The 26,445-nt window shown below is 44.5% G+C and overlaps 1 protein-coding gene across 3 annotated transcripts in view; it reads left to right on the forward strand.

Annotated features, from left to right (window-relative positions):
* The window catches only part of mybpc1 (myosin binding protein C1), a 155,549-nt gene that overhangs the window by 22,462 nt on the left and 106,642 nt on the right, over positions 1-26,445 (forward strand). For 2 of the 3 annotated variants that reach the window (XM_072267395.1, XM_072267396.1), the window contains exons 2-4: positions 1,657-1,923; positions 15,348-15,422; positions 17,053-17,085. In XM_072267395.1, the coding sequence (XP_072123496.1) occupies positions 1,657-1,923; positions 15,348-15,422; positions 17,053-17,085 (375 nt within the window). The remainder of the gene's footprint in view (positions 1-1,656; positions 1,924-15,347; positions 15,423-17,052; positions 17,086-26,445) is intronic. The other variant, XM_072267397.1, reaches the window with a different exon arrangement.

Genomic DNA, 26,445 nt, shown 5'->3' on the forward strand with positions numbered 1-26,445 from the left:
TTTCATTAGTGACACAGAACAACTGAAGGGCCAGTGGGATTGTTGTGTAAGGATCATCAGAGGGTCATTCGGGCCACAGGAGAAATCCGTGGAAAGCATTGTGTGAAAGGTGGTGGGTGACTAGCTAATCTGGAACAGAGTGAAGGTTGAAAGGGTAAATATAGATAGGGATGAGACACACACTGTGGAACTCAATGTGTCTTCTGCTATTGGCTCAGAGAAATGTCCTATGTGGAATGTAGTTGGGTCAGGCTGGAATAATGCAAGTTGCAATGTTAGACTGTGCACGGGGTCAATAAGGATCAGTGAAAAATTCCACAGAGATTTACCACCCTGAGAGCCTGGGACACTAATATCCTCACAGTCTCCCCAGGTTATCCTGCAGGGTCACACATCGTGTCCGGGCAGCACGGGCTGTGCAGGCAAGCAATGATAATAAAGATTAAGTTTATCTTTTGTCACACGTACAGTACTTCAAAACATGCAATGAATCTGGGAAGATCCTTCCTGACATCTTGTACACCAGTCCAGAAAAAGTCGACTGTAAGTGATGGAAACAGCCCAGTCCATCACAGACAAAACCCTCTCCACCATTGAGCACATTTACCTGGAGCACTTTCGCAAGAAAGCAGCATCCATCATCAAGAACTCCACCAACAGGGTCTTGTCCTCTTCTTGCTGCTGCCATCAGGAAGGAGGTACGAGGGTCTTAGTTCCATGCCACTAGGGTCAGGAGCAGTTATAACCCTTCCTGTACCGGTGTGGATAACTTCACTCACCACAACACTGGTAACACACATCAAAGTTGCTGGTGAACGCAGCAGGTCAGGCAGCATCTCTAGGAAGAGGTACAGTCGATACTTCAGGCCAAGACCGCCTGAAACGTCAACTGTACCTCTTCCTAGAGATGCTGCCTGGCCTGCTGCGTTCACCAGCAACTCTGATGTGTGTTGCTTGAATCTCCAGCATCTGCAGAATTCCTCCTGTTTGTTCACCACAACACTGAATTGATTCCACAACCTACAGAAACAAGAGAAAATCTGCAGATGTGGAAGGGTTTCGGCCCTGAAATGTCAACTGTACTCTTTTCTTAGATGCTGCCTGGCCTGCTGAGTTCCTCCAACATTTTGCGCCATAACCTACAGATTCATCTTCAAGGACTCGACAACCCGTGTTCGCAATATTATTTACTTTTTTATTTGCACAGTTTGCCTTTGTTTGCACATTGATTGTCAGTCTTTGTGTACGGCAGTGGTTAGCACAACGCTTCACAGTACATGCGACGCAGGTTCATTTCCCACTGCAGCCCGTAAGGAGGTTGTGTGTTCTCCCCATGATCGCGTGACTTTCCTCTGGGTGCTCTGGTTTCCTCCCACAGTCCAAAGACGTACTGGTTGATAGGTTAATTGGTCATTGTAAATTGTCCTGTGATTAGGCTCGGATTAAATCCGGGAATTGCTAGGTAGCGTGACTCGAAAGGCCCAAAGCGCCCATTCTGTGCTGTATCTCAATAAATAAAATGAAATTTCTATTGTAGTTATATGCATGTAAATGCATCCAAGAAAACTAATCTTAAGGGATTTTAAGTTTGATTTTGACTTTGATCATGTCTGCTTTTGGACAAGGTTCAGCGTGACAATGTTTTCTCTCCTACAGTGTCGGCGTTTACCAAGAAACCAAAGACCCTAGAGGTGACAGCCGGGAGTCAGGCAGAGTTTGTGGCCGAAGTCGCCAAGGCAGATGTTAAAGTAAAATGGCAAAGAGACGGCAAAGATATCCAGGCAGGTGCAAAGCACACTATTACATCAGAAGGAGTGAAGCATAAGCTGATCGTCAACAATGCAACGAAGGAGGACGAGGTGGTGTATGCAGTCATCAGTGGCACGTCTAAAGTCAAGTTCGAACTCAAGGTCAAGGAAGGAGGTAGGAACAGAAAGAGCAATTCATCTCATTTATTCCCTTTGTTCAATCTCACCGTCTGGATTTGTCACTTCTCCAGCTTTTTATTTATTTAGGAGATACCGCACAAAACAGGGCTTCAGGCCCAATGAACCACACCACAGGCAACCCACCAATTTAACCCTAGCCCAATCACGGGACAATTTACAATGACCAATTAACCTACTGACTGGTATGTCTTTGGACTGTGGGAGGAAACCAGAGCACCCGGAGGAAACCAGCACGCACTCATGAAGGAACGTACCAACTTGCTTACAGAAGATGCCGGAATTGAGCTCCAAACTCCGACGTCTCGAGGTGTAATAGTGTCCCACTAGCGGCTACACTACTGTGGCACCTCAAGAAAAGTTCTGACAACCTCAAATGCTAATGCTGTTTCTCAGTCCGTAGATGCAGCCTGACCATACGACCATTAGAGAAAGGAGCAGAATTAGGCTATTCAGCCCACCATGTCTGATTCGACATTCCATCATGGCTAACTTATTATTCCTCTCAACCCCATTCCTCTGTCTTCTCTCCAGAATCTTTGGCACCCTGACTAATTAAGAACCTATCAAACTCTGCTTTAAATATACCCAGTGACTTGGCCACGGCCATCTATGGCAATGCATTCCACAGATTCACCACCCTCTGGCTAAAAAAAATTCCTCCTCATCTCTGTTCTAAATGGACGTCCTTCTATTCTGAGGCTGTGCCCTCTGGTCCTAGACTCTCCCACTAAGAAACATCCTCTCTACATCCGCTCTGTCTGGGCCTTTCAATATTCAATAAGTTTCAATGAGATCCCCTCTCATTCTTTTAAGCTCCAGTGACTACAGCCTGAGAGCCATCAAACGCTGCTCAAACATTAACCCTTTCATTCCTGGGATCATTCTCACGAACCTCCTCAGAACTCTCTCCAATGCCAGCACATCCCTTCTTAGATAAGAGACCCAAAACTGCTCACATTACTCCAAGTGTGGTCTGACCAAAGCCTTATAAAGTATTAGCATTATGTCCTTGCTTTCATGTCCTAGTTCTCTGGAAATGGATGCTACCATCTGTTTTCAGATTTTATTTTTACTTTATTTATTTAGAGACGCAGAATGGTATAGGCCCTTCCGACCCAACACGCCAATTGCACCATATGACCCGCCAACCTACTAACCCATACACCTTTGGAATGTGGGAGGAAACGGAAGTACCCAGAGGAAACTCATGCCATCATGGAGAGAATGTACAGTACAAATTCTTCACAGACAGCGGGTCACCGGCACTGTAAGAGCGCTCTGCTAACCGCTATGCTCCCGTGCTGTCCCGGTTTTCATCTGACTAGTCACAGGCAGTAAGCATACACCGCGAATCAAGGAGTATGAGCCCACAATGTTGGGCCCAAGAAACTAGCTACCATGGACCTCCAACATTTCTCGTCCAATAAAGATACCAATAGAAATCTGACTTAGGTTTATTAACACTTTGGATTCCCAGCAGTTTTCGAACACAGGACACAGAACAGTACAACACAGGAACAGGTGCTTCTGCCCAAATATTATGCCAAGCTAATTAAAAACTAATTAAACGCCCAACTAAACTAATCCCTTCTGCTTTCACAATGTCCATATCCTACCATTTCACGCACTTTCATGTGCCAGACAGGGTGGTTTGAGTATCTCAGAAATGACCGATCTCCTGGGATTTTTGCACACAACAGTCTCCAGAGTTTACAGAGAATAGTGCGAAAAACAAAAAAATAATCTAGTGAGCGGCAGTTCTGTGGGTGAACGTGGCTTTCTATTGAGAGGGATCAGAGGAGAATGGCCAGACTGGTTCAAGCGATAGTAACTCATATAACCACGTATTACAACAGTGGTGTGCAGAAGAACATCTCTGAATGCACAACATATTGAACTTTGAAGTTGGTGGGCTACAGCAGCAGACAATCATGCTGGGTTCCACTCCTGCACTCAATAAAGTAGCCACTGACTCTAAGTATTATCATATATTACCTTGAGATTAATTTTCTTACAGAAAAATAAAGAAATACAATAGAATTTATGGAAAACCATCCAACATGGACCAATTGGGAATGAAACATTCAAGAGTAGCCCTCATTACAATTCACTCCTGTAAATTGAGGGGACATGATTTTAAGGGGATGGGTGGAAAGTGTGTGGGTGGGATGTCAGAGGTAAGTTTTATACACAGGGTACATGGAAGACGCTGCCAGGGGTGGTGGTAGAGGCAGATACGTTTAACAGACTCTTAGATAGGCATATGGATGATAGAAAAACGGAGGGCTATGTAGAAGGGAAGGGTTAAATTTATCTTTATATAGATTAAAGGGTCAGCACAACAATGTGGGGTGAAGGGTCAGTAGTGTTCTATGTTCTGTGCACCAGGCAGAAACCAAACTCTGCCCTCACACCAGCGTTTTAGTTAAATAGCCATGTTTTAAATTAATTCATAAGATTTCAGCATCGTGACCAGGCCAGCATTTTATTCCCACCCTGAATTGCCCTTGGGAGGGTGTGGGGGTGGAGGTGAGCTGCCTGCCTGAACCACTGCAGTCTTTCTGGTGACGGTGCCCCAGTACCTCTGTTGTGAAGGAGGTTCCAGAATTTAGACCCAGCAACATTGGCAAGCCATCAATACCGTATACAGCCAGGTTGGGATGACATGTGACCAGAAGGCAGCGTTCCCAGTGCCCACGGCCCTTCTCCTTGGTAGGGCTGGGAGTGGTTGTCATGGCTGACCAATTCCACTTCACTAAAACTTGTGCAACAGCACTATAGTGGTTGGTGTAACTGCGTCACAGCACTAGCAACCCAGGTTCAATTCCTGCCGCTGTCTATAAGGAGTTTGTAGGTTCTGCCTGTGACTGTGTGTGTTTTCTCTGGGTGCTCCGATTTCCTCCCACATTTGAAAGACATATAGGTGAATTAGGTTAATTGATCATTTGGGTATAAATGGGTGGTATGGGCACCACAGTAGCATTGTGGTTGGTGCAACATATTTACAGCTTGGAGCATCAGAGCTCAGAGATCAATTCCACCATCTGCTATACGTACGGGTTTCCTCCCAAAGCCCAAAGACCAAAGACCTACCAGTTTGTAGGGTAATTGGTCATTATAAATTGTCGTGTGATTAGGCTAGTGTTAAATTGGTGGGTTGCTGGGCGTTACGACTCAGTGGGCTGGAAGGGTTTGTTCCACACTGTATCTCTAAATAAATAAATGTCTTTTAAAAATGATTAAAGGTTAGAGTAGGTTAGAGTAGATTAGAGTGACACGGCAGCAGAGCAGCTAGTGCAAGCTTTATATTACCAGCAATCCCTGGTCAGGCTTCAGTTCTCACTATCTGAGCAATACGCTGTTATCCGTCACACCATCACAAGTGAGGAGCGTGGGCTCGCTGGTGGGTGCTGGACAATAAAACAGAGCAGAGAGATGAGAGACCCTTCGGTGTAACATTATCAGTTAAAGAATGGAGAGGGAGAAGGGGAATCTCCTTTCCCAAACAACCACACATGTAGATAGGATGAGGACGGCATCTGGCATGCAAACCTTCACTGGTCATGAAAAAGTAAGGAGACCATGTTGCTGCTCGGCACAGTAGTGTTGTGGTTAGCGAAATGCTTTACAGTGCCCTCGCCTATAATTGAGGTTCAAATGCCGCCTCTGTCTGTAAGGAGTTTGCACTTTCCCCCCTGTGACTGCATGAATTTGTACCCAGTGCTCTGGTTTCCACCCACATTCCAAAAACGTACAGCATGGATTAGGATTAGTAAACTGTAGGCATGCTGCAGTGGCGAGGGAAACGTGGTGACACTCGTGGGCTGCCGCCCGTACATCCTCCGATTGTGTTGGTCGACGACACAAACAACACTTCTTACTGTATGTTTCGAAGTACACTGACAAATAAAACTCATCTTTAGTTCACTCACTCTGGTGTCTGGTACTGTTGCAATCGCGCACAAAGATCTCTCCAATTCTGACCTCCTGCATGTCCCTAAAATATAAACACTCTGTTATTGACAGCTGTGGCCTCAGCTGTTTGAGTAATGGAATTCTCTATGTAATCCTCTCCGTCCCTCTTGCATAGATATGAACATACGAATTAGGGGCAAGAATAGAACAGTCAGCCCCCTCGAGGCTGCTCCCCCATTCAATAAGATCAGGACTGATCTCACCCCACATTCTCACCCACCCCCTGGAACACTTCACCTTCCTGCTTCTCAACAGTCAACGTACACTCGGTGGCCACTTTATTAGGTACAGGAGTGGAACCCAGTGTGGTCTCTGCTGTTGTAGCCCATCCACATCAAGGTTCGACCTGTTGTGCATTCAGAGATACTCTTCTGCACACCACTGTTGTAATGTGGGGTTTTTTTTGAGTTACTGTCACCTTCTTGTCAGCTCGAACCAGTGCAACCATTCTCCTCTGTTCATTTTTGCCCACAGAACTGTTACTCACTGGATTTTTTTTTTCTTTTCCGCACCATTCTTTGTAAACTCTAGAGACTGTTATGGGTGAAAATCCCAGGAGATCAGCATTTTCTGAGATACTCAAACTGTCCTGTCTCGCACCAACAATCATCCTATGTTCAGAGTCACTTAGATCACATTCCTTCCCCATTCTGATGTTTGGTCTGAAGAACAACTGGACCTCTTGACCATGTCTGCGTGCTTTTACTCATTGGCTTTCTGCCACATGATTGGCTGATTAGATATTTACATTCATGAGCAGGTGTGCAAGTGTACCGAATAAAGTGGCCACTGAGTGTATTTTGTACACAAAATCAACAGCCCAAGGTTCAGAAGAAACAATAATTAGGGTTATAGAAATATAGAACTACACTTTTAAAGAAAAAGTATCTGAGGCCACTGAGGGCATTTCAGCATTACTTCTTGAGGAAAAGTGATCCAAGATTACAATCTTCTGATGTCTTGCATGGTGACCCATTATTTTTAAACAATGACCTCTCCTCTGGGACCAACGTTTTTGAGTTCACCTAGCCTTGTGTTGTTTGGTGATTAAACTTGAGGACAGGCCCTTCAGCCCACAATGTTGTGCTGAAGTAAGTAAGCCTAATGACATTTAATCCCTTCTGCCTGCACGTGGTCCCTCCATTCTCTGCAGCACATACAAAATGCTGGAGGAACTCAGCAGGTCAGGTAGCATCTATGGAGGAGAATAAACAGTCTATGTTTTGGGCCAAGACCCTTCGTCAGGATCTATTTCTGATTTCCCTTCAGCCTCTGCCTTTTCAGTGAAAACGATCCAAGTTTGTCTAATAGCACATGCCCTCTAATCCAGGTAGCACCTGGTAAACCTCTTCTGCACCCTCTCCCAAGCCTGCACATCCCTTCCATAATGGGGCAGCCAAAGCTGAATGCAATACGAAAGATTAGCTTTAATTCTCACATGTACATCGGAACACACAGTGAACACAGTACAAAAGATTAGCTTTAATTCTCACATGTATATCAAAATGCACAGTGAATGCAGTACAAAAGATTAGCTTTATTTGTTACATGTACATCGAAACACACAGTGAAATGTGTTGCTTTGTGTCAACGACCAACACAGTCCGAGGATGTGCTGAAGGCAGCCCACAAGTGTTGCTACACTCCCGGCAACATGCTCACGGCTTACCAACCCTAACCCGTACATCTTTAGGAATGAGGGAGGAAACCAGAGCACCCGGAGCAAACGCAAGTGGTCAGGGGGGAGGGAAACATAAAAACTCCTTACAGACAGTGGTGCGAATTGAACCCCAATCTTTCAATCACTGGAGCTGTAAAAGGTTAAGTTAACCATTAGCAGTGACCTCGCCTGGTCTTTATGTGGTTTGAACATAGAACAGTGCAGCACAGTACAGGCCCTTCGGCCCACAACATTGTGCTGACCCATTAACCTACACCAAGAACAATCTAACCCTTCTGTCCCACATAACCCTCCATTTTTATTTCATCGGTATGACTTTCTAAATATCTCTTAAATATCTCCAATGTATCTAATGTATGGTGATTAAGCTTATGAAAGTGATTCTGGGATTGAAAAACTTATCATATGAAGGGCGTTTTATGACTCTGAGCCTCTTCTCACTGGAACTCAGAAGCCTGTGGGGAGACCTCATTGAAACCCTTTGAACGTCAAAAGGCCTTGATAGAGTGGATTTGGAGAGGATGTTTCCTGTGCTGGGGGAGTCAAGGACCAGGGGGCACAGCTTCAGAATAGAGGGACGTCCATTTAAGACCATAAGGTATAGGAGCAGAATTAGGCCATTTGGCCTATCGAGTCTGCTCTGACATTTTATTATGGCTGATCCGTTTTCCCTCTCAGCCCCAATCTCCTACTTTCCCCCCACCCTGGTCCTTCATTTCCTGACCAGTCCAGAATCTATTAACCTCTGCCTTAAGTATACATAAGCTCTTGCCCTCCACAGCTGCCTGTGGCAATCAATTCCACGTTCTGGCAAAAGAAATTCTTCCTCATTTCTATTCTAAAAGGACACCCCTCTATTCTGAGGCTGTGTCCTCTGGTCGTAGATTCTCCCACTGGTGGAAACAGCCTCTCCACTTCCACTCTATCAGGGCATTTTACCATTCAATAGGTTTCAATGAGGTCACCCCTCATTCTTCTCAATTCTAGTGAATACAGGACCAGAGCCATCAAATGCTCTTCATACGATAAGCCATTCTCAATCCTGGAATCATTTTCGTGAACCTCCTTTAAATCCTCTACAGGTTCAGCACATCCTTTCTAAGATAAGGGGCCCAAAACTGCTCACAATATTCCAAGTAAGGTCTCAGCAGTGCTTTATGAAGTCTTACCATTACATCCTTGCTTCTATAAACTAGTCCTCCCAAAATGAATGCTAACATTGCATTTGCCTTCCTCTCCACAGACTCAACCTGCAAATTAACCTTTAGGGAATCCTGCACAAGGACTCCCAGATCCCTTTGTGTGCCTCAGATTTTTGTATTTTCTCTCCATTTAGAAGATAGTCAACCCTATCATTTCTTCTACCAAAGTGCATGACCATACACTTCCAGACACTATATTCCATCTGCCTTTTCTTTGACCATTCTCCTAATCTGTCTAAGTCCTTCTGTAGCCTATTTTCCTCTAAGCTACCTGCCCTACACCTACCTTCATATTGTCTGCAAACTTTGCAACAAAGATATTAATTCCGTCATCCAAATCATTGATATAGTATGTAAAACGAATTGGTCCCAACACAGACCTCTGTAGAACACCACTAGTCACTGGCAGCCAACCAGAAAAGGCTCCGTTTATTCTCACTCTTTGCCTCCTGCCAATCAGCCACTGCTTTACCCATGCTAGAATCTTTCCAGTAATACCATGGACTGATAGCTTGTTAAGCAGCCTCATGAGTGACACCTTGTCAAAGACCATCTGAAAATCCAAGTACACAACATCAACAGATTCTCCTTTGTTTATCCTGCTTGTTATTTCTTCAAAGAATTTCAACAGATTTGTTAGGCAAGAATTTCCCTTGAAGAAACCATGCTGACTACGGCCTATTTTATCATGTGCCTCCAAATACCCTGAGATTTCATCCTTAATAATTGACTCCAACATCTTAGTCTGAGGTCAGACTAAAGAGCCTATAGTTTCCTTTCTTCTGCTTCTCTCCCTTCTTGAAGGGTGGAGTGATATTTGCAATTTTTCAGTCTTCCGGCACCATTCCAGAATCTAGTGATTCTTGAAAGATCATTACTAATGCCTCCACAATCTCTTCAGCCACCTCGTTCAGAACCCCGGGGTGTACACCATCTCATCCAGGTGACATATTGGCCTTCAGACCTTTCAGCTTCCCCAAGAAACTTCACCCTCATAATGGTAACCTCACACACTTCCTGCCCCCTGACACGAAACACTGCTAGTATCTTCCACGGTAAAGACTGATGCAAATTTCAGGTTATACAGTTTGTCTGCTATTTCCTTGTCCCCCATTATTACCTTTCCAGTGTCACTTTCCAGTCGTCCAATATCCACTCTCGCCTCTCCTTTCACTTTACATCTCTGGAGAAACTTCTGATATCTAGAGCGGAAATGAGGAGGAATTTCTTTAGCCAGAGAGTGATGAATCTGTGGAATTCATTGCCACAGGTGGCTGTGGAAGCCAAGTCTTTATGTATATTTAAGGCAGAGGTTGATAGAGTCTTGATTGCTCAGAGCATGAAGAGATATGGGGAGAAGGCAGGAGATTGGGGCTGAGAGGGAAATGGATCAGCCATGATGGAACGGCAGACCGAACATCCACGTGCCCTCTAAGAGTTTCTAAGACTCCTCTCTTGTACCTGCCTCCACCACCCCAGAGTGCGCAATCCCGGCACCCATCACTCTCTGTGTAAAAAAAACTCGCCCCTCACATCTCCTTTGAAATTACCTCCTCCCACCTTAAAAGTGTGGCCTCTGGTATTGGACATTTTGGCCCTGGTGCAAAGAGATACTGGCTATCTACCCTAACTCTAGCTTGTTAATTTTATAAACCTCCAAATGGGTAAATTTGTTTATGGTGTCACATGTACCATGATAAAGTGAAAAACAGATCAGATCAATACACGGAGCTTTGAGGTAGAACAAGGGAAAACAGTGACAGAACGTCGAGTAAGGTGTAACAGTTACAGAGAAGGTGCAGTGCAGGCAGACAATAAGGTGCAAGATCATAACAAGGTAGACACAACCTACTGACTCACCTTCAAGGACTCTATAACTTGTTCTCAGTTTTAATTATTTTTTAATTTGCACAATTTGTCTTCTGTACATTGATTGTTTTGGTTTATGTATAGTTTTTCAGAAATTCTATTTAGTTCTTTATTTTCCTGTAAATGCCTGCAAGAAAATGAATCTCAAGGTTGTGTATAGTGACATATAAGTATTTTGATAATAAATTTACTTTGATCAACTTTGATTGTGAGGTCAGGAGACCATCTTATTGTACTCAAAAACCATTTGATAGTCTTATAACAAGAGGTAGAGTTGTCCTTGAGCCTGATGGTACGTGCTTTCAGACTTCTGTATGTTCTGTCTGATGGGAGGGGGAGAAGTGAGAATTCTGGGGAGGGTTTTTGACTGTGCTGGTTGCTCTACTGGGATGGTGTTAACTGTGGACATGGGTCTCCCTTCAGCCTCCGCTGCTCTAGAGAAAACATCCCTGGTTAATCCAACCTTTCCTAATAGCACATCCCCTCTAATCCAGGTGAACCTCTTCTGCACATTCTCCAAAGCCTTCTCACCCCTATTATAATGGGGAGGACAGAACTGAACACAATATTCCAGATGTGGCCTCACCTGAGTCTTATAAGGCTGCAATATAACTTCCTGACTCTGAATTTGTCCAACAAGACTCCTCGGATTATTTCACGATGTTCACGATGATGTACAGTACAAATTATTACACCTAAAAACAGAGCTCTCAGAATGAACGATCCCCAGTGCGTTCTATATTGAGCCGCCCAGGCCGGCAGGATCCCTTCAATATCTTTCCTGAGTACTCAAGGTCACGCCTGCCATGACATTCAAAGCGGGGATTCCAGCTGCCTGGATAGAAAGTTATGCTGGATAACTAGGTGATTACCAGATCGAGAGCCATATCTCAGAGGTGAGCTGAAAGACTCATTCAGTTCATGTTCCCGAATGGAATCTGGTTCAGCAAGAAGGTCCCTTCATTCCACTCTTTTCCCATGGATATTTTTAGATTCACCTTAGTTGTGTCTGCGCTATTCATCTTACCACTTCTTGCAAGTAAATATAGAATCTCAGAAAGCTACAGCACAGAGGAGGCCATTCTGCTTGTTGTAACAATGCTATCTCTCAGAAGGAGAAGTTGTGGTTCATCTAAATCGCCCATCACCCTATGAGGTCCATGGCCACCAGTACTGATTTAACTCTCTCTCAAAATCTCTGTGGCTGTTGAATTTATTGTGCATTCTGCTATTGTTTTCCCTTGTACTACCTCAATGCACTGTGTAATGATCTGATCTGTAGGGACAGTTTGTCCCTGTATCTCAGCTTTATTATTTGTCACAGGTACATTGAAACAGTGAAATGTGTCATTTGAGTCAATGACCAACACAGTCCGAGGATGTGCTGGGGGCAGCAGCGTGGTGGTGTCACCATTCTTCCAGCATACCCTCAGCTTGCTAACCCTAACTCAGTAACTCAGCTTACTAACCCTAACCCTACATATGTCTTTGGCAAGTGGGAGGAAACCAGAGCTGCTGGAGAAAACCTGCACAGGGAGCATGTATAAAGTCCATCCAGGAAGCAAACTCAGTGGCATGGTAAAACGAGTAAGTTAACCTCTACGCTATGGTGTCACCCTATCAGATTGAACCTTGCCTCCACATTGTAGAACCCAGTGCTAACACCATAATGTAGTTCAGAAACGCAGAGACCAGCCTGTTCTTGAGGGTGTGGGGAGAACGGCAGAAAGTTGACCTGAAAATAATCCTTTCTATTTTGAATTTGTGCCTGTCAGGAGGCTGAGACCCAGCGTTTAGCCTTTCCCAAGCTCAGCTGGGCTTACAGGTATCTCGTTAACAATAATCCCCGGTTTAAGGTTCCCATATCTCTGGAAACTCAATCTATAATCATTCACTGTCAGGCTTGAGGTTCTGGGTGATGCCCTTCTATTTTTGGAACTAGCTTGATGGGCCGGCAAAGACGTTAGTGGACGTGAGAACATCGCACTCATCTTTACCATTTATCTTGTCAACAGCTACTCAATCACATCAAAGTAAACAGGTCACTGAATACTTCAATACCCATCTACTGGTTTCAACAAATAGGACAACTGGAATCCTCCTGGCACCAGGACCTAGTCAGGAACATTGAAGATTTAATCGTTTCCCATGCAGTTAATCGATAGGGATGAGCATCAGAGACAGACACTTCCATTTAAAGAGAAGTATCAGGGAGATTTTGAAAGAATGTGTGATGATAATTATAGACTAGGATAACTTACTATCCAATAGCTCCCACTGTAGCTGCAACACAGAACTAAACACCTTTGAATAAAAAAAAAACTTGTTTCTCTGTTCAAAGATCAAGTTATCAATATTGTCAATCTCAGGAAAGTGCAAGCATGTGACCGAGACATGGGATACTGAGCACAAGACATTCCGCGGGTACAGGAAATCCAGGGGAACACACAAAGTGCTGGGGGAGCTCAGCAGGTTAGGCAGCATCTATGGAGATGAATAAATAGTTGACGTTTCGGGCCAAGACCCTTCTTCAGGACTGAGAATGAAGGGTGAAGACACCAGAATAAAAAGGTGTGGGGAAGGGGAAGGTGGACATTTAGAAAGTGATAGGTGAGCCAGGAGAGTAGGAAAGGTGAAGGGCTGGAGAGGAAGGAATCTGATAGGAGAGGTGATTCTGCAGAAGCTGGAAATCCAGAGCAACACACACAAAACCCTGTAGGAACTCAGCAATTAATGGTTAATGGTAGGGTGGATGGCACACAAAATGTTGGGAACCCCTACTCTAAGTTGTGGGGTGGCGTGGTAGCGCAGTAGTTAGTTGATCACTTTACAGCACCACCTGTAAGATTGGGGATTGATTTCCCACTTCTGTCTGCAAGGAGTTTGTACGTTCTCCCCTCGACCACGAGGGTTTCCTCTGTGTGCTCTGGTTTCCTCCCACACTCCAAAGTTATGTGGGCTGGGATTATTGAGTTGTGGGCATGCTAGGTTGGCACTGGTAGCATGGTGACATGTTACGGCTGCTCAGAATGATCCTGATTTGATGCAAACAACGCACTTCACTATATGTTTCCATGTACGTATGACAAATAAAGTTGATCTTTATCTTTAAAACTTTTCAATTCATGTGTGTATTGGTTCAAATGTATTTTAAATATAATCATTGTACCTGCCTCAACCAATCCCTCTGGCAGCTCATTCCATAGACTCACCACCCTCTGAGTGAAGAAGTTGCCTCTCACCTCCCTTTTAAATGTTTCCCTTCTCACTTTAAATCTATGCCCCCTAGTTTTCAATTCCTTTTCCCTGGGCAAAAGACTGCTTTCACCCTCTCTATTTTATATACCTCCAGAAGGCTACCCGTCAATCTCCTCCTACACTTCAAGATTAGAATCTTAGTCAGAATGCATCACAGCTTGGCACAGCCACTGCTCTGCCGATGAGTACGGAGTTGTGGACACAGCTCAACACATCACAGAAGCCAGTTGCTCCTCCATGGACTCTGCCTTCACTTCTCACTACTTCAGTGAAGCAGCCAACATCATCAAAGACATCTCGGATATTCTCCCTTCACCCATTGGCCAGAAGGTACAAAAGCCTGAAAGCACGTACCATCAGGCATAAGGCAGCTTCTACCCTGCTATTATCAGACTATTGAGTGGTTCCCCAGTACAATAGGATGGGCTCTTGACCTCACAATCTACCTTGTTATGATCTTGCACCTTTTTGTCTGCCTGCACCGCATTTTATCAGTAGCTGTTAGATTTTTTTTTAGATTATGAGGACACTCAGTCCTCGTTTATTGTCATTTAGAAATGCATGCATTAAGAAATGATACAATGTTCCTCCAGAGTGATATCACAAAAAAAAGGGACAAACCAGACTATCACTGACAAGACCACATAATTATAACGTATAGTTACAGCAGTGCAAAGCAATACCATAATTTGATAAACAGCAGACCACAGGCACGGTAAAAAAAGTCTCAAAGCTCCGATCGACTCCTGATAGCCCTGATAGCAGGAGGCAAAAGGGAGAAACTCTCCGTGCCATAAACCTCCAGGCGCTGACAACTGCCGATGCATTGGAAGCACCCGACCACAGCCGACTCTGAGTCCGTCCGAAAACTTCGAGCCTCCAACCAGCCCTCCGACATCGAGCACTGAGTGCTTCGACCCCGCCCCAGCCGCCGAGGACTCGGGGGCCTTCTCCTCCGGAGATTCTGGATCACACAGTAGCAGCGGCAGTGAAGAAGGCATTTCAGAAGTTTCACCAGATGTTCCTCCGTGCTCTCACTTCTGTCTCCATCAAATCAGGATTGTGCACGGCACCCTACTTGACAAATAACAGATATCATTCACCGGAGTGGCCACTGCAAGCTGCGTCACACCGCCATCTCCTCCTCCTCCTCCATGTTACTCTTTATTCTGCATTCTGTTAGCGTTTTCCCTTGTTCTACCTTAATGCATTGTGTAAAGATCCAATCTGTGTGAACAGTATGTAAGACAGAATTTTCACTGCATCTTAGTACGTGACAATAATTCACCAATTCCAATCGATCTCTTCTCGCTCAGTGACTTCTTTCCTATAACTGAGTGACCATGTAGTAATCATTTTCTGTACATCATCTAGAAACACCAATGGATATTTTGCTTTTCTTGTTCTTTGCAGTGGGTAAAGGAATCCCAGCAGCTCCCACCGCACCAGCAGCTCCCACTGCACCAGCAGCTCCCACCGCACCAGCAGGTGAGTGAAACAATACACTAAACCACAAGACCAATCGGATGATTCAGTTATGTTGGAGTCATGAGAGACTGCAGATGCTGAAATGACACTGGAAACCATCCAGTGAAGGATGTACAATAAATGTAAAGATATCCACACGCAACAAACTCAGACCAGGAAAAACTCACTGGGATCAGGCAGCATCTGCGGAAGGAAATGAACAGTCGATGTTTTAGGTTTAGACTGTCATCTAAACCAGAGGTTCACAACCGTTTTTATGCCATGGAGCCTTACCATTAACTGAGGCATCCTTGGAGCCCAGGTTGGGAACCCTTGAAGACCCTGCTCCAGTCCTGATGTAAGGTCTCGCCTGAAGTCTCGACTGTCCATTTCCCTCCACAGATGCTGACTGACTCGTTGAGTTCCTCCAGCGTTTTGTTTGTTGCTCCGGAATTCCAGCATCTGCAGTCAATTTAGTTTCTAATAATGTCCACGGCCCAATAGCAAGTTTCACAGAAAAAAAAATCTGCTTTTCACCTTTCTGTTATGTGTTTTAAGCATCTTCAACTTTTGTTCTTTATTCTAAATACCTCATGAGCTTGAAACCCCAAACTGAAGGTTCACGGGAATGATCCCAGGAATGAAAGAGTTAATATATGAGGAGCGATTGATAGCTCTGGGCCCGTACTCACTGGGATTTAGAAGAATGGTGGGAGGGGCAGGGAGGATCTCGTTGAAACCTATCAAACGTTGAAAGACCTCGATAGAGTGGATGTGGAGAATATGCTTCGTTTGGTATGGGAGTCTAGGACCAGAGGGCACTGCCTCAAAGCAGAGGTACATCCATTAAGAACAAAGGTGAGGAGTAATTTCTTTAGCCAGAGGGTGGCGAATCTGTGGAATTCACTGCCAGGAATGGCTGTGGCCAAGTCACTGGGTATAGTTATAGGTTGATAGGTTCTTGATTAGTCAGGGTATCTAAGATTGTGGAGAGAAGGAAGGAAAATGGGATTGAGAGGGATCATAAATAAGCTGAGCAGACTCGATGGGCTGAATAGCCTAATTCTGTTCCCTTGACTTATCATTTTATAGAAGGAAGTGATCTCAGTAAAAATGGTCACTTATCCACTGTTGGATGGAGAGAGATTTACTGACTTTACAAGAGGGAAAAGTTGAACAGGCTGGGACCTCATTCCCAGGAGCATAGAAGATTGAGGGGAGATTTGATAGAGGTATACAAAATTTTAAAGAGTACAGGTAATGAATGCAAGCAGACTTTCTCCACTGAGATTGGGTGAGACTATAACTAGAGGTCATAGGTTAAGGGTAAAAGGTGAAATGTTTAAAAGGAACTTGAGCAGGAACTTCTTCACTCAGAGGGTGGTGAGAGCGTGGAATGAGCTGGCAGTGGAAGTGGTGGATTTCAATGTTTAAGGGAAGTTTAGATAGGTGTACGGATGAGAGAGGTATGGAGGGCTATGGTCCAGGTGAGGGTCGATGGGACAAGGCATGGAATAGAAGGGCTGAATGGCCTGTTCCTGCGCCGTAGTTTTCTATGACTCTGCAAGCGTGTTGCCCAAGGGATCAGCTCCAAACACATTGTTTCATTGAGATAATAAAATAATTACTCTGGTGACCCATTTGGTTTCAGAGCAGAAAGATGATGTCACAGCGACCGCCGCAGGTGAGTGGACTCCGTACAGCTGGTACATGTCAAACATTGTAACCCTTTGTGAGACAGAGTTGAAGTACAATGGGTCACGTCACCATGTGCCACTACCTTTGACTAACAGGACTTCCAATCTGTTTTACTAATAGGTGTCTCCTCTGTTATCGGACCATGCTGGCGTTTCTCCAATGTGTTTTTCCTCCTCCCTCGTTATGTCTTCACATCTCATAGTGTCTGCCAGATCCTGGCATTTGTGCAAATCACGTCTGTGTGCAAACGAGAGCGGAGGGGCATTAACTCTACTGAATGCTCCATCTTGGGTCTGTTTTTTCAAGTTTGAGTCCTAGTCCTGATGCTCCTGTACCTCCTTCTGATGATAGTAGGTCAGAAAGATGGTGGGACGGGTGGGGGCATCCTTAACCAGATGACTAAGTGCTGGTTAAATTCCAATACCCGGCCATGTGTGACTCCTGCCCCACACAAAAGTAGTAACGAGTCCTTGAATGTGCCTATAGGTTATAGAGGCATGGTGAGTGAAGTTACCACACCAGTTAAGGAGACTGAGGGTTCAAAGTTCAAAGTAACTATATTATCAAAGTATGTATATTTCACCATATACAATCCTGAGATTCATTTTCTTACAGACATTCACAGTAGAACAAAGAAATACAATAGAACTTATGAAAAACTACGCACAAAGACTGACAAACACCCAATGTGCAAAAGAAGACTAATTATGCAAATAATAAAAAACACATTAGAATAATACTGAGAAGACGAGTTGTAGAGTCCTTAAAAGTCAGTCTATAGGTTGTGGAATCAGTTCAGTGTTTGGGGTGAGTGAAGTTATCCACACTGGTTCAAGAGTCTGATGGTTGAGGGATAATAACTGTTACAGAACTTGGTGGTGTGGAATCTGAGGCTCCAGTACCTTTTACCTGATGGTAACAGTGAGAAGTGTTTTCAGCCAGCCTGGGAAAGAATACAGCCTATCCAGGGCAGGATTTAGAGAAATCAGGGGTTGACAGAGAGACACCAAGGAGGATACTTTCGCTCTGCTTTGGCGTGCACGTAAAGGAGGGACGCGCAAACTAACACAGCCACACGTTACTGCAGCCGGTAACCACAGATTTCCTGGGACATCGTGTGCCATTATCACTTGGGCTAACTGTTTTCCCCTATCTTGCCTGCACCCTCGATTCATTCAGTTAATCATCAGGGGAAGTGTGTGAAGGAATTAGCCAGGCAGTATACGCCACTAAAACTGGCCCAAGTTACCATGTGCAATTCCTCAGCAACATGACATGGAGGGCCCAATCTCCGGCAAGAGGATCCTTGTGGTAATTTAGCCCCTACCAGTGTATGCATGGTTTGGGAAGTGAGTGGTAATTTGCCTTCTGCCTCCAGGAATCTTCTCTCTGAATGACCTCAGCTGTCTCCTATCCTGTCTAATATCTGTGCTTTTGTACATGGCTGTGTGTGTCAGTGTGTGTGCCTCTGTGTGTGTGTGTGTGTGTGTGTGTGTGTGTGCCTCTGTCAGTGTGTGTACCTCTGTGTGTGTGTGTGCCTCTGTCAGTGTGTGTGCCTCTGTCAGTGTGTGTACCTGTGTGTGTGTGTGTGTGTGTGTGTGTGTGTGTGTGTGTGTGTGTGTGTGTGTGTGTCTGTCAGTGTGTGTGCCTCTGTCAGTGTGTGTACCTCTGTCTGTGTGTGTGTGTGTGTGTGTGTGTGCCTCTGTCAGTGTGTGTACCTGTGTGTGTGTGTGTGTGTGTGTGTGTGTGTGTCTGTCAGTGTGTGTGCCTCTGTCAGTGTGTGTACCTCTGTCTGTGTGTGTGTGTGTGTCAGAATCAGGTTTGTTATCACTGACTTACGACATGATGTCGCGGGATGTTATGTGGAAGTGGTGTAAGATGCTGGAGAGCCCCAGTTTGGAGTATTGTGAGCAGCTGTGGTCACCCACCTGCAGGAAAAATGTCTGTAAGACTGAGAGTACAGAGCAAATTTACAAGGATGTTGCCAGGACTTGAGGAGCTGAGTTAGAGGGAAAGGCTGAATAGATTAGGATTTCATTACCTGGAGTGTAGAAGATTGAGGGGCGATTTGTCAGAGGTTTACAAAATGATGAGGGGTATAGATAGAGTAAATGTAAACAGCTTTTTCCACTGAGGTTGGGTGAAACTAGAACTAGGAGCCAAGGGTTAAGGGTGAAAGGTGAAATGTTTAAGGGGAACATGAGGGGAAATTTCTTCACTCAGAGGGTGGTGAGAGTGTGGAACGAGCTGCCATTGGAAGTGATGGACGTGGGTTCAATTTCCACATTTAAGAGAAATTTGGATAAGTACATGGATGGGAGGGGTATAGAGGGTTATGGTCTGGGTGCAGGTCAATGGGACTAGGTAGAATAACAGCTCGGCATGGACTAGATGGGCTGAAGGGCCCATTTCTATGGCTCCATGAAATTTGTTGTTTTTACAGCAGCAGTACCAAGCAAAGAAGCAAAAATCACTAGAAATCACAGAATAAATACCGCAAATAGAAAGGAATAGTGAGAGAGTGTTTAAGGGTTTATGGAGCATTCAGAAACCTGATGTCAGAGGGAAGAAGCTGTTCCTGAATCACTGAGTGTGGGTCTTCAGGCTGTCCTATCTCCTCCCTGATGGTAGTAATGAGAAGAGGACACGTCCTGGGTGATCAATGTCTTTTGAAATGGATGCCACCTTCTTGAGGCACTAATTCTCAAAGTTGTCTTGATGGTGGTTCTGTGATGGAGCTGGCTGACTTTACAACTGCCTCTACTCTCTTGTGCATTGGAGCCAGCTAGGATGCTCTTCACTGAGCACGTGTGTGTGTGTGTGTGTGTGTGTGTGTGTGTGTGTGTGTGTGTGTGTATGTGTGTGCGCATGCGCGCGCAATATGTATATTTGTATGTGTCTATCTGTGAGTGTGAGTCTGTACACACATATATACAGTATATATATATTACCTGTGTGTCCATGTGTATTTCGTGTTATATTAACTCTCCAAAGGCCAGTCAATGCTTCCAGGACAAGCTCCTGTTGCTGAGACAGAAGAAAGCCAATCAAAGACTACACCACCATTACCAACAGGAGGTTAGACTCTGTGTGGCCCGTCATTATGTGTGTGTGTTCCCAGATGGTGATGTCATGGTGAACTAATTCCTATGGTGTGACTAACTCTTGCAGTGGAAATTATCATTAGCTGCTTATTTCTAAGATGGAATTACCTTTATTCATCTTCAGATGAATAAATTTGATGAGATTAAAATAACGTTAGATTAGACTCTCAAAAACCTTTGCGTTAAATAAAGCTTTGATTTACTTTTTTGGAGGTTTGATGAATTCTTTGCCAAACTGTCCCCTGCACTGGGAGGACCGAGGTGGCCAGGGTGACAGAAAGGAACACATAAGTAGGAAGCTTCATCTACGTTAGGGGCTCCATGGCGAAAGGAAGTTTGGGAACCCCTGACCTAATGGACTGAACTGCTGAATTTTACCCTTTCCCGTGCCAAGGTTTCACAGTTGTCAAGTTATGGATCAAGAGGTTTACTGTACTCCCTGGGTACCTCTCTATGATGAGCACCCAATGGGAGAGATGGAGGCAATGACCATCTATCTGCAGCTGGTCTCAAAGTCTCAAGTCAAAAATTCCTGATGTCTTCCCCCTCCTTCTTTCCAGTCCTGAAGGAGGGTGTTGGCTCAAAATGTTGACTGTTTATTCATTTCCATGAATGCTGCCTGACCTGCTGAGTTTCTCCAGCATTTTGTGTGTGTTGTCAAACGTCAAATTTCTTATCAAAGTACATATATATATCACCATTCACAACCCTGAGATTCCTTTTCTTGCAGATAGTTACAAGAAAATAAAGAAACACAATAGAATTTATGAAAAAATATACACAAAGACAGACAAAGAACCAAAGAAGATAAATTGTGCAAATAGAAAAGTATATATAGGTATAAATAAAGAATACTGCAAACATGAGTTGTAGAGTCCTTGAAAATGAATCCATAGATTATGGAATCAGTTCGGTGTTGGCGTGAGTGAAGTTGACTGTTCTGGATCACGAGCCTGACGGCTGAGGGGTAAAACTGTTCCAGAACCTGTTGGTGTGGCACCTAAGGCTCCTGTACTTCCTCCCCAATGATAGTAGTGAGAAGAGATCATGGGCTGGATGGTGGGAGTCCTTGATGATAGATGTTGCTTTCCTATGGCAGTACTCCTTGTACATGAGCTCCCTGGTGGAGAAGACTTTACCCATGATGGACTGGGCTGTATCCATCACTTTTGTTGTCCACTGCAAGGAAGGTGGGCCTGTTGTTGAAGGACACTTGGATAGAAATTAAATCTGGATAACCAACAGAAGGTGGCTGGGATTATTTGTCTAGTGGTATCTAATGGCAGGGTGCAGACAGACCCTTTAATTGGAAACGCTACTGAAAATGTTTCGCCAGAACTTCATTTCTCTCTCTCTCTCTCTTAAATTAGAGCAACTTGCGCAAGGAGGAGCAGTGATCCATCAGCAATACGGCCTGTTGTGCTGAGTGTTCCAGGAGCAGGACTATCTGAAGAGTACAGCTGGAGTATAATTGACAGGGCAGATGGTGACATAGTCAGATGTGGCACAATGGGCTGGAATAAGCAGCCGTGACCGCAGTATATATAGCGAGAGTGAGCAGATTAGATTTCCCCTGCTCAGAGTTATGACTGAACACATAACTTATGCTTATTATAAGGTCGGACACCTGACCGTGTAATCACTTGGCAATGCTGTCACCGATTAATTGGATTCTGAAAACTCACACCGTTCCTCAATCACACTTTATTTACTTGAGCGCAAGGAGAACAGCCCAGTCCCTGTCACCACACTGTCTGAGGTCTGAATAAAGAAATGCCATTTTTATACAGAACTGACAAGCAGTTACAGATATTGACCAATTGGTAAATCAGAATTAGCTTTAATACCACTGGTACACCAGGGGTGATTGATAAGTTTGTGGCCTAAAGTAGAAGGAGTCAATTTTAGAAAACCTAGCACATTTATTTTTCCTACATTTACACACTTAGTCCAGCGGTTGTGGAGCATACGGATTCCTTCTTTGTAGAAGTCAGCGTCTTGGACCTCCAGTAGTGGTCCACAGCAGGAGTGATTGATAAGTTTGTGGCCTAAAGTAGAACGAGATGAGGAGAAACTTCAAACTTTCTGCGTTTTCACTCAAAGAGTTGAACTGCACGCGCATGTAACGAGAGCTGTATAACTCAACTCCTTCTACAAAGAAGGGATCCTTATGCTCCACGTTCGCTGGACTAAGTGTATAAATGTAGGAGAGGACTATGTTGAAAAATAAATGTGCTAGGTTTTCTAAAATTGACTCCTTCTAACTTAGGCCAGGAACTTATCAATCACCCCTCGTATGTCATGAAATGAGTTGGTTTGCGGCAGCAGTACAGTGAAATACATAATAGTAAAATCTATAAATTACAATAAGCATATATTAAAAAAGAAAATAAAATTAAATGAATAGTACAAAAAGAGAGGGAAAATAGTGAGGTAGTGTTCATGGGTTCATGGTTCATTAAGAAATCTGAAAACAGAGGGGAAGAAGCTGTTCCTGAAACATTGAGTGTGTGTCTTCAGGCTTCTGTACCTCCTCGCTGACGGTAGGAATGAGAAGTGGGCATGTCCTGGGTGACGGGGGTCCTTTAACAATAGATACTGCCTTTTTGTTCAAATTCCTTACTTGTAAGATCTACTGCCATTCACAATACAGATGTTAAAAGTTAATTGGAGCTACAAGCAGATGATAGTTCGAAGTTACCAAAGATTTGTCTCCTAGCGGATAAGTCTCTGGGTCCTGACAGGATATTCCCTAGGACTTTGAGGGAAGTTAGTGTGGAAATAGCAGGGGCTCTGACAGAAATATTTCAAATGTCATTAGAAACTGGGATGGTGCCGGAGGATTGGCATATTGCTCATGTGGTTCCATTGTTTAAAAAGGGTTCTAAGAGTAAACCTAGCAATTATCGGCCTGTGAGTTTGACGTCAGTGGTGGGTAAATTGATGGAAAGTATTCTTAGAGATGGTATATATAATTATCTGGATGGACAGGGTCTGATTAGGAACAGTCAACATGGATTTGTGCGTGGAAGGTCATGTTTGACAAATCTTATTGAATTTTTTGATGAGGTTACTAAGAAAGTTGACGAGGGTAAAGCGGTGGATGTTGTCTATTTGGACTTCAGTAAGGCCTTTGACAAGGTTCCACACGGAAGGTTAGGAAGGTTCAATCGTTAGGTATTAATATTGAAGTAGTAAAATAGATTCAGTAGTGGCTGGATGGGAGACACCAGAGAGTAGTGGTGGATAACTGTTTGTCAGATTGGAGGCCGGTGACTAGTGGTGTGCCTCAGGGATCTGTACTGGGTTCAATGTTGTTTGTCATATACATTAATGATCTGGATGATGGGGTGGTAAATTGGATGAGTGAGTATGCAGATAAGATAGGTGGAGTTGTGGATAATGAAGTAGATTTTCAAAGCTTGCAGAGAGATTTAAGCCAGTTAGAAGAGTGGGCTGAAAGATGGCAGATGGAGTTTAATGCTGATAAATGTGAGGTGCTACATTTTGGTAGGACTAATCAAAATAGGATATACATGGTAAATGGTAGGGCATTGAAGAATGCAGTAGAACAGAGGGATCTAGGAATAATGGTGCATAGTTCCCTGAAGGTGGAATCTCATGTGGATAGGGTGGTGAAGAAAGCTTTTGGTATGCTGGCCTTTATAAATCAGAGCATTGAGTATAGGAGTTGGGATGTAATGTTGAAATTGTACATGGCATTGGTGAGGCCAAATTTCGAGTATTGTGTACAGTTTTGGTCACCAAATTATAGGAAAGATGTCAACAAAATAGAGAGAATACAGAGAAGGTTTACTAGAATGTTACCTGGGTTTCATCACCTAAGTTACAGAGAAAGGTTGAACAAGTTGGGTCTTTATTCTTTGGAACGTAGAACGTTGAGGGGGGATTTGATAGAGGTATTTAAAATTATGAGGGGGATAGATAGAGTTGACGTGGATAGACTTTTTTCATTGAGCGTGGGGGAGATTCAAACAAGAGGACATGAGTTGAGAGTTAAAAGGCAAAAGTTTAGGGGTAACATGAGGGGGAACTTCTTTACTCAGAGAGTGGTAGCTGTGTGGAACGAGCTTCCAGCAGAAGTGGTTGAGGCAGGTTCGATGTTGTCGTTTAATGTTAAATTCGATAGCTATATGGACAGGAAAGGAATGGAGGGTTATGGGCTGAGTGCAGGTCAGTGGGACTAGGTGAGAGTAAGCGTGCGGCATGGACTAGAAGGGCCAAGATGGCCTGTTTCTGTACTGTAATTGTTATATGGATATATAGTTGGTGAATGTGCCCTGCAACCTTCAATTACATCCATACCTTGTCAAATGGCCCCGATCCCCTGCTGGGTAAAGGGAGGTGATGCTCTTTAAGGACCTCAGTACTCTGGGCGGACCAGCACACTCACTGTCTGTAAACTGTGCTTGGCTGGACTTTATTTTAACCTTTACTGTGCTGAAACTTCCCCAGCACCATAAAGATAAAGAGTGTAAGTTTAGGGGACAATCATTAAACTGGAATTGGAAATGAGAAAATCTGCAGATGCTGGAAATCCAAACAACAGACACAAAATGCTGGAGGAACTCAGCAGGCCAGGCAGCATCTGTGGAAAAGAGTACAGTTGACATCTCGGCCTGAAACATTGACTGTACTCTTTTCCACAGATGCTGTCTAGCCTGCGGAATTGGAATTGGTTTATTATTGTCACATGGGACTGAGATACAGTGAAAAACCTGCCTTCCATACTCTTCACACAGATCAAATCATTAGTAGTGGGCAGCCGCCAATCCCAGGGGATCATGAGTTTGGACCTCTGGTGGACTGTGTCCTCTCCAGGGCACAGGCCTGGGTGGGAAGATTTGAAGAATGGGCTGTTATCCGTGCAGTAGGTTCCCCCTCTCCAAACGTCACTGACGTAGTCCAAAGGAAGGGCAATACAGCTTGGCACCAGTGCCGTCGCAGAGGTTGCCAGAGTGAAGATGTAAACAACATCAAACGGCTCCAGATTTCTTCCTTGGGGTTTACTCCCGAAGCCTTTCCCATGGGTGGGTATGGCCACAAGGCAGCAGAGTTTTCCTTCTCCTAGGCGGTTTGCCGTCCAAGGCTGACGAGCCCCACCTGCCTGTCATTACACAGTACATTACGGTAGAAAAGGGTAAAACAGTAACAGAATGTGGAATAAAGTGTAACAGCTACAGAGAAAGTGCAGCGCAGGCAGACAATGAGGTCCAAAATCTTAATGATTATGAAGTCAAGGGTTCATCTTTCCCATGCAAGGCTTATTGAGAAAGTAAGGAGGCATGGGATCCAAGGGGACATTGCTTCATGGATCCAGAACTGCCTTGCCCACAGAAGCTAAAGAGTGGTTGTAGACAGGTCATATTCTGCATGGTGGTCGGTGACCAGTGGTGTGCCTCAGGGATCTGTTCTGGGACCCCTACTCTTTCTGATTTTTATAAATGACCTGGATGAGGAACTGGAGGGATGGGTTAGTAAATTTCCTGATGACACAAAGGTTGGGGGTGTTGTGGATAGTGTGGAGGGCTGTCAGAGGTTACAGCAGGACATTGAAAGGATGCAAAACTGGGCTGAGAAGTGGCAGATGGAGTTCAACCCAGACAAGTGTGAGGTGGTTCATTTTGGTAGGTCAAATATGATGGCAGAATATAGCATTAATGGTAAGACTCTTGCAGACATCCCACCCTGCAAAAACTCAATTCAGGGAGGTAGCAGCATCAATTTGCGGGAGACTCCCGGAACTTCCAGAGGAGGTGGGATGTCTGCAATAGAGTAGCCCCTTAGCAGCTGGCCAGCTAGTTTAAATAACGTTAGCTATGCTAATAAACGAATGACACCTGTTAAACTCACCTCAACACGTCTTTCACAGTCTTAACCCACCATGGGCAGTAGAAAAGTCATTGTTGCAAACAGTGCAGCGAGCAACACTGTCATTATTTTTGACCCCTATTAGGCAGGGGTAACTTTAGTGTAGTCTGGGGTGACGTACGTTTTATATTTTCTTTCTTTGGAACACTCTGCCATGGCGCGCTCGCTCTCACTCTCTCTCTCTCTCTCTCTCTCACATGGTCGCTCTCGTGCTTTCTCTCTCTCGCCCTCTCTCTCTCGCTCTCTCACGCGCTTTCTCTCTCTCTCTCTCTCTCGTGGTCACTCGCACTCTCTCTCTCTCGCTCTCGCTCTCTGATTCTGTCTCTCGCGCTCTCTCTAGCGCGCTCTCT

This window comes from Mobula birostris, chromosome 9 (genome assembly GCF_030028105.1).
Source record: "Mobula birostris isolate sMobBir1 chromosome 9, sMobBir1.hap1, whole genome shotgun sequence".
In the NCBI taxonomy this organism is placed as follows: domain Eukaryota; kingdom Metazoa; phylum Chordata; class Chondrichthyes; order Myliobatiformes; family Myliobatidae; genus Mobula; species Mobula birostris.